The following is a 21813-nucleotide window of genomic DNA, read 5'->3' as shown; positions in this document are numbered from 1 at the left end:
GAAAGGGGGAGGGAACGAGAGAGAGAGAGGGGGGAGAGAGAGAGGGGAGAGAGAGGGAGAGAGAGAGAGGGAGAGAGAGAGAGAGAGAGAGAGAGAGAGAGAGAGAGAGAGAGAGAGAGAGAGAGAGAGAGAGAGAGAGAGAGAGAGAGAGAATCAGTCCTGCTTGGGGGCAGCCAGGTTGAGTCTTGAGGAGCAATGCTTGTGTGTTTACCTTCAGTGCTTTAGGGTCATCTTTCACCCCCTCCAACACCACCTCCCAGCTCCCTTGATTATTCCACTCTGGATATCAGTATACATCCCCTATAGTTGGGCGTTACTATGGCAACCCTGCAGCAGGATGCTCTGATTTTTGTTTTTGTTTTGGCCAGACATGGGGACTAGATAGAATAAAAATTTATCCTTCCCTGACCCCCCCCCACATTCACACTTCACACACATGCACACACACACACACACACACACATACACACACACACACACACACACACGCACACCAAATTTAGGACTGAATGACATGGGAAGGACTGGGCAGAGCCTTGAGTAGTATAGGAGGCTTATGTAACATCAACAGCCTGTGGAATTACACAACCACCAGGGCCTAGGGTGAAGGGGGAGATTCCTCGAGCCCTTTGTTCAGAGGTGCTAAGGATCGGTCAGGGAAAACAGGAGGCCCACCCCACTTTTTTTCCTCTGGTACCAGCCTCAGAACTAATGGCATCTCTCCCTGGACCTGCAGACCCTCCAGTGTTCAGGCTTCTCAAAGGCCTCAAAATGATGTCATTGAGTAATACCACTTCCTGCCATTGGCCAGATGTCACTTGGGAATGCCTTTTTGAGAGGTGGTGGGGCCCCAGATTCTGGGGTCTAAGTGGAAGGGTAGCCGCTAAGGCAGCTTCCTTAGATGTGCTCCCTTCAGTCTATGTAATGAAGGGGGTCAGGGAGCCTGGGCTCCAGGTTCCATTTCCTGAGGCAGGAGACCCTGAGCTGAGCGCGGGGAAGTGGAACCTCCTCTTTCACCCCACCCCAAGGCTCCACTTTCTCTTCTGGTGGCACAGGTACCTCATTCCTCAGCCCCTTGCTCCTAGCACCACCACAGGGTATTTTAGGAGTTGGGGTGAAGTCCAGTGGTCTATAGAGGGACTAAAGTCAGGGGCCTCCTTGGTTGTCTCCCTGCAAGTGCTACCCACATACCTCAGCAATCCATAAGCAGGAGCCTCTGCAGCCAGACAGAGTGGTGCTTCCTGAGGCCAAGCCTTTCGTTGGTTTCTGTCTTCACCCCCTATGTCCCAATGTTTCCCTCCCTGACCCTCACAGCTGCCATCACCTCACCAAGCTGTCATGTCCACTGTGGGCAGGGAGCAAGCCTGGAGTTCCTGGTCGCCCTGAGCTCAGGTCTCCCTGGGTCTCAGCTCCTTGTCTCGTAGGAAGGAAGCATCTAAAGCAGATGTCTTCTTCAGCCCTCCAGCGAGAACGAAACTGCTCTTCTGTTCTGGCTGGGGACGGCTGTTTCTGTGGGGCCTGCTCTCCCTTTTCCCCCAGGCTCCCCCCATCCCGCCCTCCAGTATTTCTAGCCCAGTAAAAAGCACCTGTGCCCCAGGATGGAGTCTGAGCCCTGCAGCCTTAGGTGCCACTTTTGACACCTGGGGCTTTGCATGTCTCTCTTTCTGTCTGAGTCTGGGTTTCCTTATTTTGAAATTGGCCGAATAGCTGGGCATGATGGCATCCAGCTTTAATCCCAGCACTTGGGAGGTGGAGGCAGGTAGATCTCTGTGAGTTTGAGGCCAGCCTGGTCTACAGAGTGAGTTCTAAGACAGCCAGGGCTACATAGGGAGGCCCCGTCTCAAAAACAAGCAAACAACATCAAAACAATGATGATGTAAAATAAAACTGGTTGTATAGAGTGAGCAAATTAGGAAGACAATAAAATGGGAGGACCTTTCATTCAGTAATAGGTCTCCTATGTATGGGTCAGGACGTTCCGGAGCATGGGGCAACTGCAGGACAATAGAGGCCCAGTCCTTTCCCCAGGTGGCCCTATGACCTCCATGACACTCTCATGAATTTTCTGTTTCCTATCTTCTCTTTCCCCACACCTCCTGAGCTCAGTTCTGTGGCTCAGAACTCAAGGGTGGGTCTCGTCTGTTCCACTCCTTAGCACAGTTTGGAAGAACACCAAGGCAGATTCCAAGAATCCAGGGACTGTCCCTAGTGGCCGTACCCCCTGTATGATCTCTCTCTGCGTCTCCTCTACAGCTCTCTGTGGCTAACAAGGCCCCCGGGGCTGAGGGGCAGCAGAAGACGAATGGCGAGAAGAAAGAGGTTCCAGCAGTGCCTTCGGCGCCGCCCTCCTATGAGGAGGCCACCTCTGGAGACGGGCTGAAGTCAGGGACCTTCCCCCAAGCTCCCACGGCTGTGCCTCTCCATCCAAGCTGGGCCTATGTGGACCCCAGTAAGTCTCTCAGCCACCAGAGGCTGGAGGGGTGGAGGAGTGCTGGGTGCTGGGTAGGAGGAAGTCACCCAGACCCCACTTTTATGGTGTGGTTGTGCAGCACACTGTTGTAGGAGGCTTCGGAGTGTTCTCCGAGGGTTGGTCAAAGAGAACTCTAAGAGAGAAGGGAAGGAGTGTCCAGTCGGGGCGCTCTCAGCTCTACAAACCACTGAGCTAAGTCAGGTGGAGCAGATGGATACAGGGCAAAAGCCAAGTTCCTGTCTAAAAAGACCCTCATAGAGAAAGGGGCACGGACCCAGGATTGGGAGAGAGGAGAGGGCAGAAAGGTAGTGTTAAGGCCATGCTGCAGCCATGACCTTGGCGGTGCCAGTGCCCCAGTGGGGTACAGTGTTCATATTGTGACTGGCCTGAAAACTCAGAGGGGCCAGGCCTCTATAAGGCCTAGGGTTCTCAGAGGTTAAGGGGTGGGGACTCCCCTCCCAACCAACGTTATTATCTTCCCGCCCTTTCTCCTGGTTTTCTAGGGGGCAGGCACAGTGTGGGGTAGGTATGTGGGAGTTAGCCTACATGGCCAGTCAGACTTAAGTCACCAACATCTTCGCCAATAAGTTCTGGGATCCTTGGCTATCTGGCTGAGCAGCTTGCAAGGACTTTGCCATGGGCTATGAGGAGGGATCCCTAAGTCCTCAGCCCCATGCTACTGAGATGGCTCAGCAGGTAAATGCACCATGCCACCAAAAAATCTCACGGCCTAAGCTCCATCCCAGGATTCCAGGGCAGATGGTGAAGGAGAGAACTAACGCCTGGAAGTTGACCTCTGACCTTCACATATGCTTCATAGCATTGTACACCCAAATTATAAACACATGCACGCATGTATGCATACAGTCACACATACACTTGTGTATAATAAATAACATTTTTAAAAATTTTTTTCAGACCTTTCAGGGTTTGTGGCATCTCCCCTGCTGCCCCTCCCCCACTGCTTGGAAAGTTCTAGAAGGGCTCTGAGAACAATGCCCCGGCACAGCCTCTGCCCATAGAGCCCCTGCTCGTAAGGAGCAAGTGGCTACCATGGGCCGTGCCTCTTCCAAGAATACTCCTTGGTCCAGAGCCCAGCCGCCCCACTCCAACGTGACCTACTGGAAGGTCGATGAAGGTGTGGCGGGGATTCCCTACCTCTCATTTCTCCTGCCCTGGTTGCTGGGGTGGACACTTTACTAAGGAATATCCTCTAAGGAGCTATGGTGGAAGGGAGGCCCATCCTTGCAGTCGGCAGGTGACAAACGTCTCCTAGTGTACCCTGGGAAATGTCAGGTAGGCGCTCCTTCCAGGGGAAGTAGTCTGTCCATGGCTCCGCCTCCCCACAGTGATCCTCAGTTCATGCCTGTCTCAAGAGAGTTGGGTAGCTCCCTGTCCTATCTATTTTGGGCTCTCAAGGCTTCTGAAGTCTTTCTCTCCAGCCCTACTGTCAAACACCGCCTTTGGCCCACCCCTGCCCACGCTTGCTCACCCCTGCCCACCACCCATCTGGTTCCCTGGTCGCTTATTGCTCTCTCTGCTCTGATCTCAGGAATATTCTATCTCATGTCCTCTCCCTCCACAATGGCTGGGGCTCTGGGGAACCAAGCTCCACCATACAAATCCCCCTTCCTTCTTGTGTCCCCATTCCCCTCCCTGGACACTTCAGCTCCCATGACTAAGGATCAGCAAGGGGCAGTCAATCATCACTAGTGTGAGGCTGAGGACGTAGGGATCCTTCCTCACAGCCCATGACAAAGTCCTTGCAGTCTGCTCAGCCAGACAGCCAAGGCGCTAGCTACTGCTGCGATCCCAGAACTGTCACTATCGGCGAAGATGTTGGTGACTTACGTCTGGCCTGCCAGCCAGGGAAGAGTTCCTATAGCCACGCAGAGCTCTGAAGAGGTTCCTGGGTTTACATGTGAGGAGGCAGAACAATGAATGGTGCTCAGAAAGCTCTGAGCATGCAGGGTCCAGGGCACGAAGGCAGGTAACTGAACAGATTCATCTGAGAGAGTGGAAGGGAGAACTGTCGCGGCCAGTGAGGCGTGGCTGGAGGACTCCACTCACCCCGGCAATTGTTAAACCTTGCCTATGGTGGTGTATGTACCTGGTGCTCAGGAGATGGGAATGGGAGAATTAGAAGTTCAAGGTCATCCTCGGCCACGTAGCGAGTTCAAGACCAGCCTGGTCTGCTTCAGACCACGTCTCAAAACAAGAAAACAAAAAAGGCCTTGACCCTGAGCAATGTGCAGAAGAAGGGCCATTGAAGAGCTCCAACAGGGCAGTGGCCATCTTTGAGAGACCAAGGCAGAAGCTGTTGCTGGGGAAAGGGAAAGATAGCCAGACCTGATGGGGCAGTAGACAAGGGGAAGGCAGTGTGGTCCCCACCAGGCACCGAACACACAGCTTTCCACTTGATTTAATTTGGTCCCTGTGAAGTGGGCCTGTTGTCCACACCAGGAGACTCAGAGCAGGCCGATAATGGCTTGGGTGATGCAGATTGTCTCACGGATGGTCAGACCCGCCTGTGGCTCTGATTGGCTGTGGGGTCTTTATTCCTGCAGAAGCCAGAGCTTTGGGACTAGGCCTGCACCCCTGCCCATTCCTTTGCCTCCTTCCCCACAAGTCAGCCACCATTGACTCTGGTGTGCAGTGGAGCGCCAGCAAGCCCAGCTCCTCCACCGGGCCTTTGATCCCGGCCTGTGGGTCCTAGAACAGCCGGAGTCGGGATCGTCAGACACTGGCCAGGAGGATTGGATGCCCCCTGTTGATTCACAGGAGCTGAAGTGTCCAGGAAGGGGAATGGGGACACTAGAGGGAAAGGGATGTTTGTATGGCTGGTTTTAGCTACCCAGAGCCCCAACCATGGTGAGGGAGAGGATGGGCGATAGCTCATTCCTGGGGTCACAGCAGGGAGAGCAAGAAGTGATCAGGAAGACAGCTGTGGGGTGAGCAGGGTGGGGGCCAGTGGAGCTGGAGAGAAAGGCATCAGAAGCCTCGGGAGCCAGGTTGGCCTGAGCTGGGCTGGCAGGGAACTCACACCCTCCACCCCCCCTACCCAGGCAGCAGCTCCAGCTATGAAGCTTTCCCTGCAGGAAACCATGAGCTCTTCACCACCTTCAGCTGGGATGATCAGAAAGTTCGCCGGCTCTTCATCAGAAAGGTAACCACCTCTCCTGTGCTCTGGGGTGGGGAGCGGGGTGAAGGGTCTGGCGCCCTGTGCTGGACCCCTGGAAGGCCCTTGGCCCAGCGTCTGTCTGCAGGGCAACCTTTCCCTCTCTCATGCCACTCCAGCCCATGGCTCCTCCTGGCATGTGCTCCTGGCATGTGCCCTTGCTCCATGTCCCCTGGGCTCCTTGGTCAGCTGCACCTGAGGGTCCGGTGCCTTTATTGTCCCCCCCATTTGTCTCAATCTGCCCAGTGACCGCTATGAAGGAGGTGAAAGTGTCCGATAGGTAGATCTAGGTTCAAATGAGTCCCTGGGAACTGGGGTCTCTCAGGATCCCCCACATGATCATCTCTTCCCCCAGGTCTATACCATCCTGTTGGTCCAGCTGCTGGTGACTTTGGCTGTTGTGGCTCTCTTTACCTTCTGGTGAGTTGGCACTGTGGGCTGATACCTTCTATGAGGACCATGGGCAGACTCAGGGCAGGGGGACGCCATATAGCCTCTCTTGGGATGTCCACCCGGATAGATGAGGGCCAGTGGACACCCTCACACTGGGGAGGAACGTTGGGTGTACACCATGCGAGAAGTCCCCCAGTGCTGGGTGGGCCCTGTGAGGTGTCACTTGGCTCCATTCCAGTCACCCAGCCAGTCCCCCTTCCTCTCTCTGAGCTCATGTGGGGCAGGTACAGACACTGAACACAAACAGACCTGGGCCAGTCTCTGACTCCGCTCGCCTTTCTCTACAGTGACGTCGTGAAGGACTACGTCCAGGCCAACCCAGGCTGGTACTGGGCATCCTAGTGAGTACGCCCCCAGACGTCTTCCTAGGCGTGCTGTGCTCCGTTGATGAATCCATACCCCAGGGGGAGGCCTTCAAAGACCCCCAGCATGGTCAGGGGCCCACTTCGAGTTGTTCAGATCTGACAGGACACAGGCTGTCTAGGGTGGGACTAGGGCCTGGAAGGAGAGCACCAGTAACTTGACCCTATGAGGGAAGGGACCGGAACACCTTGACCTTCTCTAATGACAATGTTGGTAACATTGTTATTAATGCTTGTGAAATTATTAATCATAAGAGCCACCACTTAAAGAATACCTAATTAAGGGCTGGGCATTGTTTCGTGTGCTTGATGTACAGTATTGCATTTGATTCTCAAATCTACTGGGTATGATTACCTCAGAAAACCTTAAGGCTCAGAGAGGTTGGGTAATTTGCCCAAGGTCACACAGCTAGTCAGCAGTGGAGCTGGGTTCAAGTTAAGGCTTGTGTTCTTAATCCCTCGGCTCGTCAGTCTCTCTTCCGCCCTCCAGCTACTTGGCTTCTGCTGGTCCTATACTGTGTTCCTTAGGGAGGAGACTGGAGGTTTAGGTGGTTTGGACCCTCCTTTCTGATAACTAAGGAATAATTTTGGATACTTCCGAACCAGAACCACCGTAGACTCAGAAAATTGCTTTTTCCATGGTCCCTGTTGGCCTTCGGTGTGAGCCAGCCCTGCACGGGGACGCGTGGGCAGGAGGCTTCTGCCTGTGAGGGAAGGTAGTGAGCCATGCCAAGGATCTCGCAGAGGTGCTGGCAGAGGCGGTGGGGGCAGACCACCGTGCACCATGACTGCAAGAGAGGAGTGGCTGGAGCAGAAAACACGGCAATGAGAACACTGAGGTGTGTCTGCACATTAGGGGCTAGAATGGCAGACAGACGGGCAGAAGGCCGTCTCAGAGCAGTGCGGCCCTTGTGGGCTAAGCGTCAAGAGAGAGAGTGTGGCAGAGGAGTTGCAAACTGACTGGCCCAGCCTGTTCTTCCATAGGGACCAAGTGCAGAGCTGAGCTCAGCAAAGCCCTAGGAACCACCAGAGCCTAGAGTGGTCTTAAAGTCATGCTTAGAGTTAACACAAGCGGGCAATGGGCTATCAGTGAGGAAACTTCCCAGGATTCTGGAGGTGAAGACGTTTATACACAGAGCCTAGGGCACAGGATAGAGGGCAGTCGGCATCCCAGGAGGGAGTGCTGAGTCTGAGGAGTTGGGAGGCACTATGCGTACAGCTAATGAGGCCGCAGGGATTGCCACCTTGGCCAGCCCACACAGCAGGTTGGCATGGCTCCCAGCACGTCAGCACTGTCTGGAAGGCTCGGGGCCCCCAAGACCTTGGGAATTGTGTGCTGGACCCCTCTTCTATGAGTCTTTGGGACTCTGCGTGTAGTGGCGGGAACAGCTTGGAGTACATTGCACCACACTGAGGAGGAAGTGGGGGGTGAGTCTGGTTTTGGAATGGTGTCCCAAGTGGAGAGCAGTGATAGCCTGAGGTGGGAGCAGGGGAGAGGTGGGAAGGGGCATGGACTGTGCTCTCCTGGGAAGCAACAAAGCCCTGATGCTGCTGGGCTTCCCCCAACCAGTATGCCTCCTCTTCCTGCATAGGCCTCCCTGAGGATCTAGCCTGCCCTCCACACCCTCCACTCTCCTGCGTCCTATCGGGTCTCACGCAGCCCAGCATATCAAATGCTCCCTGAGGGCGCCCTTGTTTGTCTCTTCCTGCTGGAACAACATTCATAACAGTGAGAATAAAGCAGCTCTTTTCTATGCACGAGGCACCATGCCAAGTGTTTGACGTATAGTTTTCAACCCTCCTTTTAATAACCCTGCCAAGCAGGTGCTGTTACAATCTCCATTTCACAGATGAGGAAATTGAGGCAGAGAGGAGCTGCTTCCTGGGCATCAGGGCCAGGTAGAAGGCTAGGACTGCTTAAGGGCCGCACGCTTGCCCACTGCAGTCTGCTGACCCTAGCCCTGGGGGCGAGCGAGGGCAAGTCAGCTGGGAATGGCTGATCCTGACACTAAACCAGTGTCCCAGGCCCTGGGGCTGAGACTTCAACCCGAAACCCAACTGTTCTCGGTCACACAACCCCGCACTCTCCTGCCCCAGCCACTCTGGCTTTCTCAAGGTCCCTGTGGTGTCTCTCCACTGGGTTCTTGCCTTATTGTCTGATTGCTCCCATGAGCATGGTGTCCGCGGCAGAGCAGAGGATGAGAGAAGAGCAGAAGGAGGAGAAGTGTGAGGCTAGGCCTGGGGAGGGGGCGGCTCGAGGAAGCTGTCAGTCAAACTGTCAGTCAGCCAGCTTCTAATGACAGTAAGCAGCTCCCATCCACGAGTCCAGCCCAGTGCCAAGCCCGTGCCAAGTGCGTCATCTGCACCCTCCCACCAGGTCTCCCAGAGTTGGGGGGCAGTCTTCCTGCTCTGCACAGCAGGGGCTTGGGACTGGCTGTTAAACCCTTGTCCATGGCCACAGACTCGTAGCAGGGATGGGACAGGACTTCCAGTACCAGACCAGACTCCAGCCCCAAAGCTGCACCATGGTCTTGGAATCCTGAGTCTCTCCATTCTTCCCTCTGATGTCCATCTTCAGGGCTGAGGACCTAGGGTGCACTGAGAAAAGGACATGTGGCTCTTGCCCTCGGGAAGCTTCCAGTCTGGCCAGAGTGACAGGAGATACACAGCCAAATGTTCTGTTTTTGTCATAGCTGTTGAAGTGACTGAGCAGTGACTCCAGTGAGACCATAAAGAGCAGGGCACTTTCCACCAGGGATAGGAGGCTTCTCCTGTCCCACGTGTATAGGGTGGGCCCAGCTCTGGCAGCTGGCGTCCAATTGCAGAGGAATCTCCAGGTTCTAAGCTTTCATTCCTACACTGACTGTTTTGGTTATTGCTTCCATTTGGCTTTTCCATGGCACCCAGAAATATTTTAAGAGTGTCTACTGGGTGTCAGGCTCCAGGTTAAATGGCAGGAAAAAGAAGTAAGTTGCAAGTTGGCCTGCAGGTGCCACAGGGAAGCAGGGGCCTTGTGAGCTGAGCTGGCTGAGGCAGGGGTGCAGGCGCAGTCAGCTGTGAAGGAGGAAGCCAGGTGGAAGAGGGAGTCTCCGTCCTGCCAGCGGAGAGTGGGCATGTTTTGAGGGTGCAGAACAGGCTGTGATGAGAAGTGCAGTGTGGTGACAGCAGAGGAGAGAAGCCGACTGTGGGCAGACTGCTGCAGGCATTGCCAAGTCTCCTGGGAAAACGTGTGACCAGATCAGCCTGTAGTGTTCTGGTAGAAGGCTGGGCTGAAGGCAGGAAGGCACAGTCCCAGCCAGGGAGAGAAGAGAAAGAGGTGACCCAACTTCAAAGGGAGGCAGGAGAGATGGAGGGAAGAGTGAGGTCTGAGTGGGAGGCTGAGCAGATCCAGGTAATTAACTGGGTGTGGCAGGGCGAGCACCAACAATGATGCTGAAGCCTCTGGCTGGGTGGCTTGACGGTTGCGTGGTGTCCTGGGCAGGGGGGGTTCAGGGGCAGAGAGAATGCAGAGCGCAGCTCTAGGCCATTGAACTTGATGCGTTTCTGAAGAGCCACTGCTGACTGGAACATCTACTTGGCTGCCCAGTCTAGTGCTGAGAAGGGGCAATGAGAACCCATCCTAAGGGATGGGCTCATCCTTGGCGAGAGCAGGACAGGAGAGGAGTCTGCCTTGAAGAAACCAGCTCCTTTAGAGGCTCGATAATGAGGAGGAGTGGCCAGGAAGGAAGGAGGGAACCCAAAAGTTGTCATTGTGGAAGTAGGGAAGCAATAGGAGTGACCAGACATTGAGAAGTCAGGTAATGTAAGGACCAGCCAGTGACAACTGAACTCAACAAGGTCACCCTGATGTGATCAAGCCAGCTCTCATTACGTGGGGCCAAGGCCAGGTGGTTGGGCAAGCTGAGGAGATGGAGAAGAGACTCTGAGAGGAGACCAGAGAGGGTGCAGAGTAGCTGGAGAGTACCTGGAGCTAGAAACAGGGGAGATGCTGAGGAAGGCAGGCAGAGTCTGAGGAGGTTGACATGGGAGAAGAGGTGACCCCCCCAGGAGTGTTAAAGTAAGCTGTCACTGGGCTTTTGAGGGCCTGGGACCCAAAACCCAGGTCGTGGGGATGAGGGACAGAAGTCTGGTAGCGCCACGTGAGGTTTTCAGGTGATGGGCCAGAAGCCACAGGAGCCGCACCTCATTATCTCAGATCTTTCTGGAACATAGCAGAGAACAAGGCAGCCTGGGAGGTCTGGGGAAGGAGGAGGCTGTTTGGAATTGCTGTTATGGAGGGCGGGTGAGATGCTGAAGGGACGGGGAAAGAAAGGGCTGCAGGGCCATGCTGAAGGCTTGATGAGGGTGGAGGCCATGCACTGATAGGCAAACAGTCCTCAGAACTTAGTCGCTATCTTCCATGCCTGGTCTTTGTCCCTTGCTTTCCAGAAAACTCTGAGCAGCTAACCCCCTCTATACACGTCCCACTGGACACGACTACCTGATCCAGAAACTGATTCCACTTCTTGCTCTGCCAGGTGCTAGCAGGCCAGGCCACGCTGAGCCCAGCGCCTGGTAGGGTAGAGCCATAAGAAGCAGCTAACAGGATGGCTGCAGGTAGCGACGAGAAAGGCAGTGTGTGGCAGTGGTTGGAAGGTCGCTACCTGCGACTGGAGTACCGAGGTCTCAGTCCTGCAGCAATAGGACAGCTTCGTGACCTTGGACAAGTCGCTGGCCTTCTCTGTAAAGGAGAACATGGTTCATAAAGAAGGAAGGATCATGTCAATATTTACTAAACACTGTCAAGACAAACAAACATGGAACCCTGTTCCCCTGGCCTATGTGTAGGTTCCTGGCCAGCCAGAGGAACACAGTGAGATCTTGTCTCAGAAACTATAAATAAATAATAAATAAAAATCTGCCCAGCACACAAAATATATTCTATGGTAGCATTTAGTTTGGTTTATATTTACCTACAATTTTGGAGGCAGGATCTCACTTGGAGTGGGAAGGCTTCAGATTCCATAATGAGATCAGGATGACGCTGAGTCCCTGATCCTCTCCTCTCGCCTGTACCTCCTGAGAGCTGGGATTGCATCACCGCACAACGATGCCTGGCACTGGGATTGCATCACCGCGCAACGATGCCTGGCACTGGGAACTTTTTTTTTGTAATGCGTATGGGTGCGCACATGTGTGTCCATGGATTAGTATGGTGTGCATGTGTCCATGTGCCTATGGAGGTGGAAGCCAATTTCGGGTGTTGTCCTCAGGAAAGCCGTCCAACTCCTTTGAAACAGAGTGTCTCGTTGGCCTGGAGCTTCCCAGTGAGGCTAGACTGGCTGGCTACCGAGCTGCACCCCAAAAAGCCTCCTCTCTTTGCCTCTCCAAGTGCTGGGATTCCAAGAGCATGCCACCATGCCCAGCATTTTCTCCTGGGTTCTAGGGACTTAAGACAGGTTCTCATGCTTGCTGGTCACTCACTTTTCCCACTGAGTTACCCCCACCCTCAGTCCCTGTATGTGACTGAGTGATCTATTCAGGCCCTGGAGGATAAACTTTTCTTTTCTCTTCTCTTCTCTTCTCTTCTCTTCTCTTCTCTTCTCTTCTCTTCTCTTCTCTTCTCTTCTCTTCTCTTCTCTTCTCCTCTCCTCTCCTCTCCTCTCCTCTCCTCTCCTCTCCTCTCCTCTTCTCCTTCCTTCCTTCCTTCCTTCCTTCCTTCCTTCCTTCCTTCCTTTCTTTTTTGTTGTTTTTGTTTGTTTTATTTTGTTTTTCGAGACAGCATTTCTCTGTAGCTTTGGAGCCTGTCCTGGAACTAGCTCTTGTAGATCAGGCTAGCCATAAACTCACAGAGATCCTCCTGCCTCTGCCTCTGCCTCCCGAGTGCTGGGATTAAAGGTGTGCACCTGACTGGGGATGAACTTTCTAACTAAGGTTTCTTAGCCAGGTGGGGCGATACAAGTCCATAGTGTCAGAACGCTAAAGGCTAAAAAGTAGGAGGATCACTGAGAGTTCAAGGCTAGCCTGGACTACATAGTGAGACTGCCTCAGAAAACACACAAACAACAGCAAAGGTCTCTGAGGCCACTTGGGTTGAACAGTGAGAAGCAGCAGGCTGTCACTCCCAAGATTAAATGTGCTGGAAGTGTGCTGCTTGTCCCACCAACTACCACGTCTTCTTTGGGAATTGGGCTCCCGTCCTGCCCATTGCCCAGTCTGAGGATGTCCATGCCCTCCCCTCTGCTCTTGCCCTCCTGCCTGGTGCAGTTTGGGGAGGGTGGCAGAGTAGGATCATCTAGGACTAGGCAGAGGCCCCAGGAGAGAGACTGAGGGATTTGCTCACCTCTCTCTCTCTCTCTCCCTCCCTCCCTCCCTCCCTCCCTCCCTCTCTCCCTCCCTCCCTCCCCTCCTCTCTCTCATAGTGCCGTGTTCTTTGCAACCTACCTTACTCTGGCTTGCTGCTCTGGACCCAGGTATGATCATGACTGAGGGACTGTTATTTAGGACCTTAAAAATCTGTTCTGAGCCCTGCCTTCCACCAGAGGGCTGTGTGCCCCCCCAGGGCCTCATTCCTCTCTGAACTGCAGTCATATGGGCCCCTCTGCCCTTGACTTCATGTCTCTGAGGTGGATGGGACAATGGGGGCCTAAGAGGGTTTGAATGGAGAGGTTCCATGGTGTGCACAGAGCCCCGCAGGCTCGAATGTCCTCTGAGGCCCATGGTTTGCCTTGCAGGAGACATTTCCCTTGGAACCTGATTCTGCTGGCCATCTTTGTAAGTGACTGGGGTGAGCTGGGGACAGATGCTGAGTGGGGACAGAGGAAGGACAAGGGCATCATGGGGTTGAAGGCTAGAGAGTCTCAACTGGGGATATCAATATGAGGTTCTTGGTGGAACCGAGGTGTCAAACCCCTATCCTACCAGAACACTCCACCCTTCCTTTCCGAACTGGATGAAGCCCTCCCTCTTATGTGCCCAGCCTCTTGTTCTGGGAAGATTGGGTGGGACTTCCAACCAGAATTAGGATAATGAAGAATTAGGATTCTCATGGGGAGAACAAGGCTGCCTAAAAGATAAAGGGACAGCTAGCCAGAGTGCCTGCAAGCTGGCTAGGAGCCTGAGAGTGCCCAGACCCCATGTCCACACACAGGAGCACTCCTTCACCCTGTAGGAGCACTCCTTCACCCTGCAGGAGCACTCCTTCACCACGCAGGAGCACTCCTTCACCACGCAGGAGCACTCCTTCACCCTGCGGGAGCACTCCTTCACCCTGCAGGAGCACTCCTTCACCACGCAGGAGCACTCCTTCACCCTGCAGGAGCACTCCTTCACCACGCAGGAGCACTCCTTCACCCTGCGGGAGCACTCCTTCACCCTGCGGGAGCACTCCTTCACCACGCAGGAGCACTCCTTCACCCTGCAGGAGCACTCCTTCACCCTGCAGGAGCACTCCACCACGCAGGAGCACTCCTTCACCACGCAGGAGCACTCCTTCACCCTGCAGGAGCACTCCTTCACCACGCAGGAGCACTCCTTCACCCTGAAGGAGCACTCCTTCACCATGCAGGAGCACTCCTTCACCCTGCTCTCTTTCAGACCCTGTCCATGGCCTATCTCACTGGGATGTTGTCCAGGTAAAAGGGGCAAGGCCATACCTGAAGGGAACACCCCCAATACCATCTTTCTGGGGAACCATTGGATGGGGGAGGAACTCGAGCAGACAGGCCACTTTGGCCTAGAGTTGCCTTAGGCACTACACGGCCAGTGACTCTAAGACCCGAGCAAATGGGTAGAGTTGGGGTGAGGGATGGCAGAGGGTAAGATGGTGTTACCCACACTGTGACTTTAAAACCCCAGGGTCCTGGTGGTGTCATTACTTGTAAACTGCCCTCAGACACTGACATATTCTAGACCCTTCACCCCATTGATGAGTGCCCATGAACAGAGAAGCTTGGGAACTTTGAGATTGGGAGGTCCTGGGAATGGGGCAGGCTGGGACCACAGGTCGTGAAGTCAGCTTCCCACTGACCCTGTGCCTGTCCTCAGTTACTACAACACTACTTCTGTGCTGCTGTGTCTGGGAATCACGGCCCTCGTCTGCCTCTCAGTCACCATCTTCAGCTTCCAGACCAAGGTCAGCCCTGGGGCCTGTGGGCAGGGGAGGGCACGTGGGTGAGGAGAAGCATAGGGTTGAACCGGGTCTGGGGATGCCTTCTGGAAGAGGGATGTACTGGGTTGTGGGGGTGAGTGCAGAATTGCTGGGTCTTGGCCTCTGGCCAGCACACTGACGAGGCCCAGTGCTGACGGCCCCCTGTGTCCTGCAGTTTGACTTCACCTCCTGCCAAGGTGTGCTGTTTGTGCTGCTCATGACCCTTTGCTTCAGTGGACTCCTCCTAGCCATCCTCCTGCCCTTCCAATATGTGAGTCTCCAGCCTACGGGCCCAAGGAGAGGGTGGGGATGGCCCGATGCCCAGGGTGCCATGCTCTTCTAGCCCTTCAGGGCAGGCCCAGGGCCAAAGCCCCACAGCCTGCCACCCTGCCCAGCCCTCCTGGCACCTGCCCTAGGTGTGTTGGCAGCATACGCAAGCAAACAAGGAGGCTTTTCTTGGCAGGCCTGGGCACTTGCCCAGCTCCATGAGCTGCATCCGGCTCCACTTTCCCTGTCCTCCCCTGCAGATAGAGGGGAGGAGGAGGGGGACCATAGCTGAGAAAGATACACTGGGGTTCCAGAGGTCACCAGGCTCAGGGGAACTCCTGGGGGACCAGTCAAGCCCAGAGAGGCAGAATCTGGCTGACCAGGTGGAGGGCAGTGAGGCAGGGACAGACTCTCCACCCCCAGCTCACACACCACCCCCCTTCGCTGGCATCTGGCCTGTGTGTACTGCAGGAGCTGAAGCCATCAATGCTGGGGGGACAGGCTGGGGACATGGCAGGTGATTTGAGTCCTGAGAACACAGGAAAGAAAGCATTGGGTCTATTGGGGTCTCAGTGGTAGTTTCTCCAGCCACATTTGGTACCCGACCTCCCATCGCCTCTTATGTGCTAAGCTGAGATGGCTTTCCTCATCCAGCCCCAGCCTCCGGGTGGTTGGCACCCAGTCTAGGATGTTAAGATTGATTTTGGCATTTCTTTGGCTCTTCTCAGGATCCTGTTGACAAAGGGAGGGACCGGAGCTGGCCTGGAGGCCTCTATGTATCTAGGATGGGGATGGGGCTACAGGAAGGGGCCCCAGAACTTCAAAGAACACTTTATTGACCCACACCGAGCTGATGGGAGGCCTTTGTTTTCAGGGATCTTCCGGAAAGTTTTCTGGATGGGCTCCGCAGAGGGCAGGGCTAACACAGCTCCTATAGCTGTGGCATTGGCCTGCACAGGCAAGGGGAGCACAAGCTTGGGAGGGTACTATTCCAGACCCTCCATGCCCATCTGGTAGAGACGCCAGGTCCCTCCACACCTGTCCCCTCCCCCCGCTGTGTTCAGCTGACTTCCTCCTGAGCCCTTGCTCCCAAGACAGAGACAGAGCACTCTACATGAGAGGAACAGGCAGACCCCAGATAGAGCAAGGATGGATGGGGACAGTAGGGGCAGCCTAGAGCCAGACCCAGGCTGAGAGGGTGACAGTCAGATAGGATGAGTCACTTTTGGCCAGCCTGAGCCTGGGGCATTGTTGTGAAGGAAAAAAAAGTCAGGTCTGTGGAGACTCCCTGCAGGTCTCCCTGTGATTACTCAGGGGTCTCTCTGTTTTACACTGTGAACACCCAGAGAATCACAAGCCCCTCTGGATCCTTTTGGGGAGTTACCCCATTGTCCCATCCTCGGGACTGAGCCTTCCCCCACAACCTCTGGCCCTTCTGCCAGTTGCCCTTTCCACACACTAAACCCGTCCTTCCTGTGCCCACAGGTCCCCTGGCTCCACGCCGTCTATGCCGTGCTAGGAGCAGGCGTGTTTACATTGGTGAGTTTGGCCCAGCTTCTGGGGCACCTTCTCAGCTCCATGAATCTTCCACTCTGTGTTTTTCTCACAGTCTCTCTGGAACCTTTCTGCAGAATCTGAGGGTGGGGTTGGTGTCCAAGGCCTGCTTTCTGAGCAGGGTAAGAGCAGCAGGGTCTAAGCTGCTGACCAGAGCAGGACTGAGAGGAGGGGCAGAGCTTGGGGATAGCCTACTGTGTGTCAGGGGATAGCCTACTGTGTGTCAGGGGATAGCCTACTGTGTGTCAGGGGTAGCCGACTGTATGTCGGGGATATCCTACTATAGAGACTAAGTTAGTATGGTCCTAGGGCAGTCTGGGAAGATTCAGACCTAGTGAAAGGCTTCATTAGAGGGAACTTGTTTGTTCTTTGCTGTTCTCACCAAATTCACTTCACAGTAATAGCTAATTTATTTATTTGTGCATTTCTATACCTGTTTGCCTTTTTAAAACAATTTGACTTCACTAAGTGGTGGTGATGAACGCCTTTAATCCCAGCACTGGGGAGACAGAGGTAGGGAGATCTCTGTGAGTTCTAGGCTAGCCTGGTCTACAGAATGAGTTCCAGGACAGATCAAGGCCATCACACACAGAAATCCTAGTTTGAAAAACCAAAAAACAAACAGACAAAAAATTGACCTTGAACTTGCAGTCCTCCCATCTCTCAGCCCACTGAGCACTGGTATTATGGGCGTGTGCACCTAAGGCTCAGCTAAAAGTGAGCACTCACTTTCGGCCAGCCGCCTCTTTTTTGTTCTTAATTCTCACGCCACACCTAGCAGATAGATATCCTCCACTCTTCGGAGCTCTCACAACAAAGAGGAAGTTTAGTGGTGTTGGGTAACGTCCCAAGGCCATCCTGGCATCCTAGAAAAGGCTGAGAACTCGGACATCTGGCTCGGAGGCCCATTGAAAGGCAGCGGCCACGTGGGAAGTGCCCAGAAGCAGGTGCCCAGATAACATGACCAAAACCTATCCGCTCAAGACAGCCCAACATACCCTTTGGTCAGGTAGGCCCTGAGCACCTGAATATGTGTCCCAGGATCACCCAAGATGTCCATAACATCTTTTTAAAAATTTATTTATTTAGTATACAATATATGCCTTCAGGCCAGAAGAGGGCACCCAACCTCATTACAGATGGTTGTGAGCCAACATGTGGTTGCTGGGAATTGAACTCAGGACCTTTGAAATAGCAGGCATCTTAACCGCTGAGCCATCTCTCCAGCCCCAAGGCGAAAGATTTATACGATCTGAAGAGAAACCAGAGTATCTCCATAGCATCTTCATGGGAAGTCATCCAAAGAGACATGGATTGCCAGTGCCACAGCAGTCAGACTTCCTCCCTCACAGCTCTGCTAAGTGGCCAGAGTTCCAAGCTTAGTCACCAATTCAAGACTCATGGATGACAAGAATGTCCAATACATCCCAGGGAGATAGACAACCTTGACTTGCTTCTTCTGCCAGGGGGTGTTGGTGCTCACTTTTAATCCCAGCACTCGGGAGGCAGAGGCAGGTGGATCTCTGTGAGTTCAAAGCCAGCCTGGTCTACAAGAGCTAGTTCTAGAACATCTAGGGCTGTTACACAGAGAAACTGTCTCAAAAAAATGCCTCTTCCATCCACCCATCATGATAGCACATATCTGTAATCCTAGTATTTGGGAGGACGAGGCAGGAGGATCAGAGCTTTGAAGTTATCCTTGGTTCTTTAGAGAGTTTGAGGTTGAAAGCACTGCAAAGTGAAGCCAAGTAACTTCTACATCAGACGTTCTGGGTTAACCTCTACGGTAACGACCAGCTCTGAGATCAAGACTCGGAGGTGCTGTGCCTAGTTAGTGCCATTCCCAGTGTCTCCACTTCTTGTGAACCCATAACTTGTAAATAAAGTGGGATGTCTGGTTACCCTGGGTAACCAGTGATGCCCACTCCAGCACCTGGAGGAGCATTTCTCCTTCCAGGTCAGTTCCAGAAAAGGAATGGGAGGACGGTAAGAAGGCAAAATCAGGGCCACAAACCCAGGCAGGAGGCCATGACTAGGGACAGGCGAGGAACCAAACAGAGCAAGGGAGGCTGGCGGAGTTGGAGAAGAGTGGGCATCTGTGGAAGGCCAGGGCATGCACGTTGCTTCCTGAGGATCAGGTGGCAGCAAGCATGGAAGCTGTACGAGGAGGCTATGCATACAGATAGGGCTGGGTGGATGGTACTAAGCCTTTAATCCGCTTAATAATCTCTTGTGTTGTTAGAATGATAAAAATGATCCCAGCCACCTGTCCCACCCATGGTGTCCTGTAGAACACTTTCTCACCTATTGCCTCATTGTGTCTGTACCACAATCCAGGGGAGGAAACAAGGCTGGTCTTCTAAGAGCTGCCTTGCTCGTTGGAGGCCCTGAGGGTTAAGTTGTGGGACTGGCAGAGTCTCATGGCCAGGAAAAGACAGGTCCAGGCCCAGGCCCAGGGCTGAGGTATCCTGAAACTGGTGTCCAGCGCCTCTGTAGTCACCTGGGGAGAGGTGTCCTTTTCCCTCCCCTCATTATCATCTTCATCTTCATGAGTATCATTCATGTGCTGATTTCTCTACTCGACCGTTGTGTCAGCATGGAAACACGCTGTAATTTCTCCAGTCCAAAGAAAAATAAAAACCCCGGAATACTCTCGACCCACATCACCCTAAAGCCCTCGCCCAGTCTCTGTTCCTCACATATAGCAAAAGCTCTTTAAGAATCTACGCTCAGCTCCTACAACACGCCTCCCCCTGCCCGTCACTCTCCCCACCCTGCCACCTCCCTTCCTCTATCTGTCTGCTCCCTCTCTCTCTTGGACTGCAGCCAGGGCTTTGTACATGCTAAGTGTGAGGTCTACCACCGAGCTTATCCCTAGCCCACTGAGCACTCTGGAGAATGCTGTCATCCAGTTCATCAGCAACCTCCATGGGGCCAAAATCAGCAGCAGCAGCCTCAGCCCTCGGGGGCCCAGCTCAGCAGAATCTGACTCATCCGTTCAGTCCCCGGAAAGCATCCTCCACGCCCCCTGCTTCTGGTTTTTGTTTAGCAGGCCCCACCATGTCCTGCGCTGGGTCTCTGAGTCTTCTCTTTCTGCCTCCTTCCCTCAGGAGCCCAGACAACCTCTGTGCTTTGAATATTGTATTTTATGCTGACGACTGTAAATCTGCACCTGTCAGCCCTAGTGTCTGAGTTCCCGACTAGAGTGCTCAGTTGCCGCCACAGCATGCCCTGAGCCATATAACAGACCCTTCACCCTATAACACAGGCAAGCGGCTTCTTTTCCTGGGTGCCCCTGCCTCTAGGTTCTTCCCGCAGCCTCTCTCATTGTTCCCACTCAGGACAAACTCCTTTCCTTACACATCAGACTCAGCTTGAGGTCTCATGGCTGAATCCTTATCTAAAGCTCAAGTCCTCTACCAAGCCCCAGAGCCCTTCTTTCCCAGTGGAGACACAATTGCCTCCCACCAGGCTCATTGCAATGCCCCTGCAGCTTCCCCAGCTGTGCCCACATCTCTGGTCCAGCTAGCAGGCAGGAGTGGGAACCCCCCCCCCCCCGCACACACACACACACACACACACCCTTGGCATCCGGCAGCCAGTTGCTTCCCACAGGTCCCCAGCACCTTTGACCTCCTTCCCCCACTTTGCTGCATCCATTGGGTCCCTTGCTGCCTGGGCATAGCAGGCTTCTTCTACACACCTGACCTGCTCCTTTGACACCTGAGACTCCCTGTTTCTACTCCTCCCATATTGTGTCCCCTTCACAGCACAGAGCACCCCCATACTCAGGCTCTGCTCCCTCCCCCTGGACTCCTAACTCTTGCTAGCCCCTTCTATGTCTTCCTCAGACACATTCTGGATTTTTTTCTGATTTGTTTTTCTAATTTTTCTGATGTTTTCTGACTCAAGGGAAATTTAAACTCCTTGAGAGTGGTGTTCACCCACCACTCTGGTTTGTTCAATGATGTAGCCCCAGCACCTGGGATGGCATAATACACAGCAGACACCCACAGATGTTTGTGGGGTGAATGGGTGCCTGGGGAGTGAGGTGGGAGCAGGGCATGTCTGAGGTGCTGGGATGGCCCAGTTGCACAGCTTGCCCGGGTGTCTCCCTGAGTCACAGGGAGGAGGAGGAACTTCGGTGCCCAGTGACCCCCACAATGTCTCATTCAATCAACTCATCCCAAAGCCTTGGCTGTGATCATCTTGAAGGTTACATAAAGAGTAGTTGAGAGAGGATGTGGGTGAGCCCTTCTGCTTAGGGAAGGGAAGGGAAGGGAAGGGAAGGGAAGGGAAGGGAAGGAAGGGAAGGGAAGGGAAGGGAAGGGAAGGGAAGGGAAGGGAAGGGAAGGGAAGGGAAGGGAAGGGAAGACAGGCCCTTGGATGCCACGATGCATTCCAAAATCAGCAGCTGCCCCAGAAGGAGATCCCGTGCCTTCTCATTAAGCCCCTGCCTAGCATCCAGGGCTGGCCCCTGCCTAGCGTCCGGGGCTGGCCCCTGCCAACTTCTTCCAGCATCACCTGTTGTGGGATCTGTGCCCCTCTAGCTGGCGCACACAATGGACCCTTTTCTCTGCTCTGTGGTCAGGCAAGACAAGGGGGACACAGCACCCCCTGGCATGATGACTGTCTCCTCAAGGATATATGAAAAAGCGATAAAGAACAGAGTCAGATGAGGCCCTGGACCCTTGGCAGGGCCTTCCCTCCCTATTCCCACCAGCCTGGGCCTTACAGAGACTGAGACCATCCAGTGAGTCTCCTAGAATTCTCAGCTCCCACTCTGAGAAATCCTTCCATCTTTCAGACTAGGGCCACCCAGCTTGGAAGCCATGGCCTCCCTGGGCTCTGGTCCAGCCTCGAGAAGCAGGCCTTTCTAGGTCTCTCCCACATCCAGCCATGGTACATTGTCAGGAAGCCATGAGCTTGCATCTTGACCCCTACCCCTACCCCTTTCTGGATGCCAGGGCTGAAATGCCCCGAGAAGTGGGTGAGTCAGCAGAAAGGTGTTGGCTCTGAGTGGCTCTGCCATTCTTTCTCCACTAGTACCCTCTGGAGAGGTAAACTCATGGGGTGATGGGGCAGAGCTGTGGGGCTGGGCAGAAACTGTGTAGGGCAGGGCCAAAGGCCTGGCTAGTCTGTCCCACACACAACAGCTGCTCCTCCAGGGTCCCACACCCCAAAAAGCTGCTTTAACATTACGCGACCTTCTTTGGGGTAGCTTAGATGGCCCAGCCACCCAAAGCAGGAAGCCTAGTCCCAGAAATCCAGGGAAGAAATTAGACGAGGGCCGTAAGAACTCGGGAGCACTAGGAAGAGAACTTTGCCTTCTGACCCAGTGCAGCCTGCTCAAGGACCTTGGGAGCCACTGAGAGTAGACATGAAAAAATGGCAGGCGACA

General features: G+C 54.1%; 1 protein-coding gene across 2 annotated transcripts in view; it reads left to right on the top strand.

Annotated features, from left to right (window-relative positions):
* Faim2 (Fas apoptotic inhibitory molecule 2) overlaps window positions 1-21813 on the top strand; it is a 30426-nt gene that overhangs the window by 315 nt on the left and 8298 nt on the right. The window contains exons 2-11 of one of the 2 annotated variants that reach the window (XM_038343601.1): window positions 2254-2449; window positions 5569-5636; window positions 6004-6068; window positions 6389-6442; window positions 12865-12915; window positions 13177-13216; window positions 14039-14076; window positions 14489-14576; window positions 14767-14862; window positions 16344-16397. In XM_038343601.1, the coding sequence (XP_038199529.1) occupies window positions 2254-2449; window positions 5569-5636; window positions 6004-6068; window positions 6389-6442; window positions 12865-12915; window positions 13177-13216; window positions 14039-14076; window positions 14489-14576; window positions 14767-14862; window positions 16344-16397 (750 nt within the window). Of the gene's footprint in view, window positions 1-2253; window positions 2450-5535; window positions 5637-6003; window positions 6069-6388; window positions 6443-12864; window positions 12916-13176; window positions 13217-14038; window positions 14077-14488; window positions 14577-14766; window positions 14863-16343; window positions 16398-21813 lie in introns of both variants that reach the window. The other variant, XM_038343600.1, reaches the window with a different exon arrangement.

Source organism: Arvicola amphibius, chromosome 9 (assembly GCF_903992535.2).
Source record: "Arvicola amphibius chromosome 9, mArvAmp1.2, whole genome shotgun sequence".
Classification (NCBI taxonomy): domain Eukaryota; kingdom Metazoa; phylum Chordata; class Mammalia; order Rodentia; family Cricetidae; genus Arvicola; species Arvicola amphibius.
The sequence above is the reverse complement of the archived record's forward strand: the minus strand, read 5'-3'. Positions and strand labels throughout refer to the sequence as shown.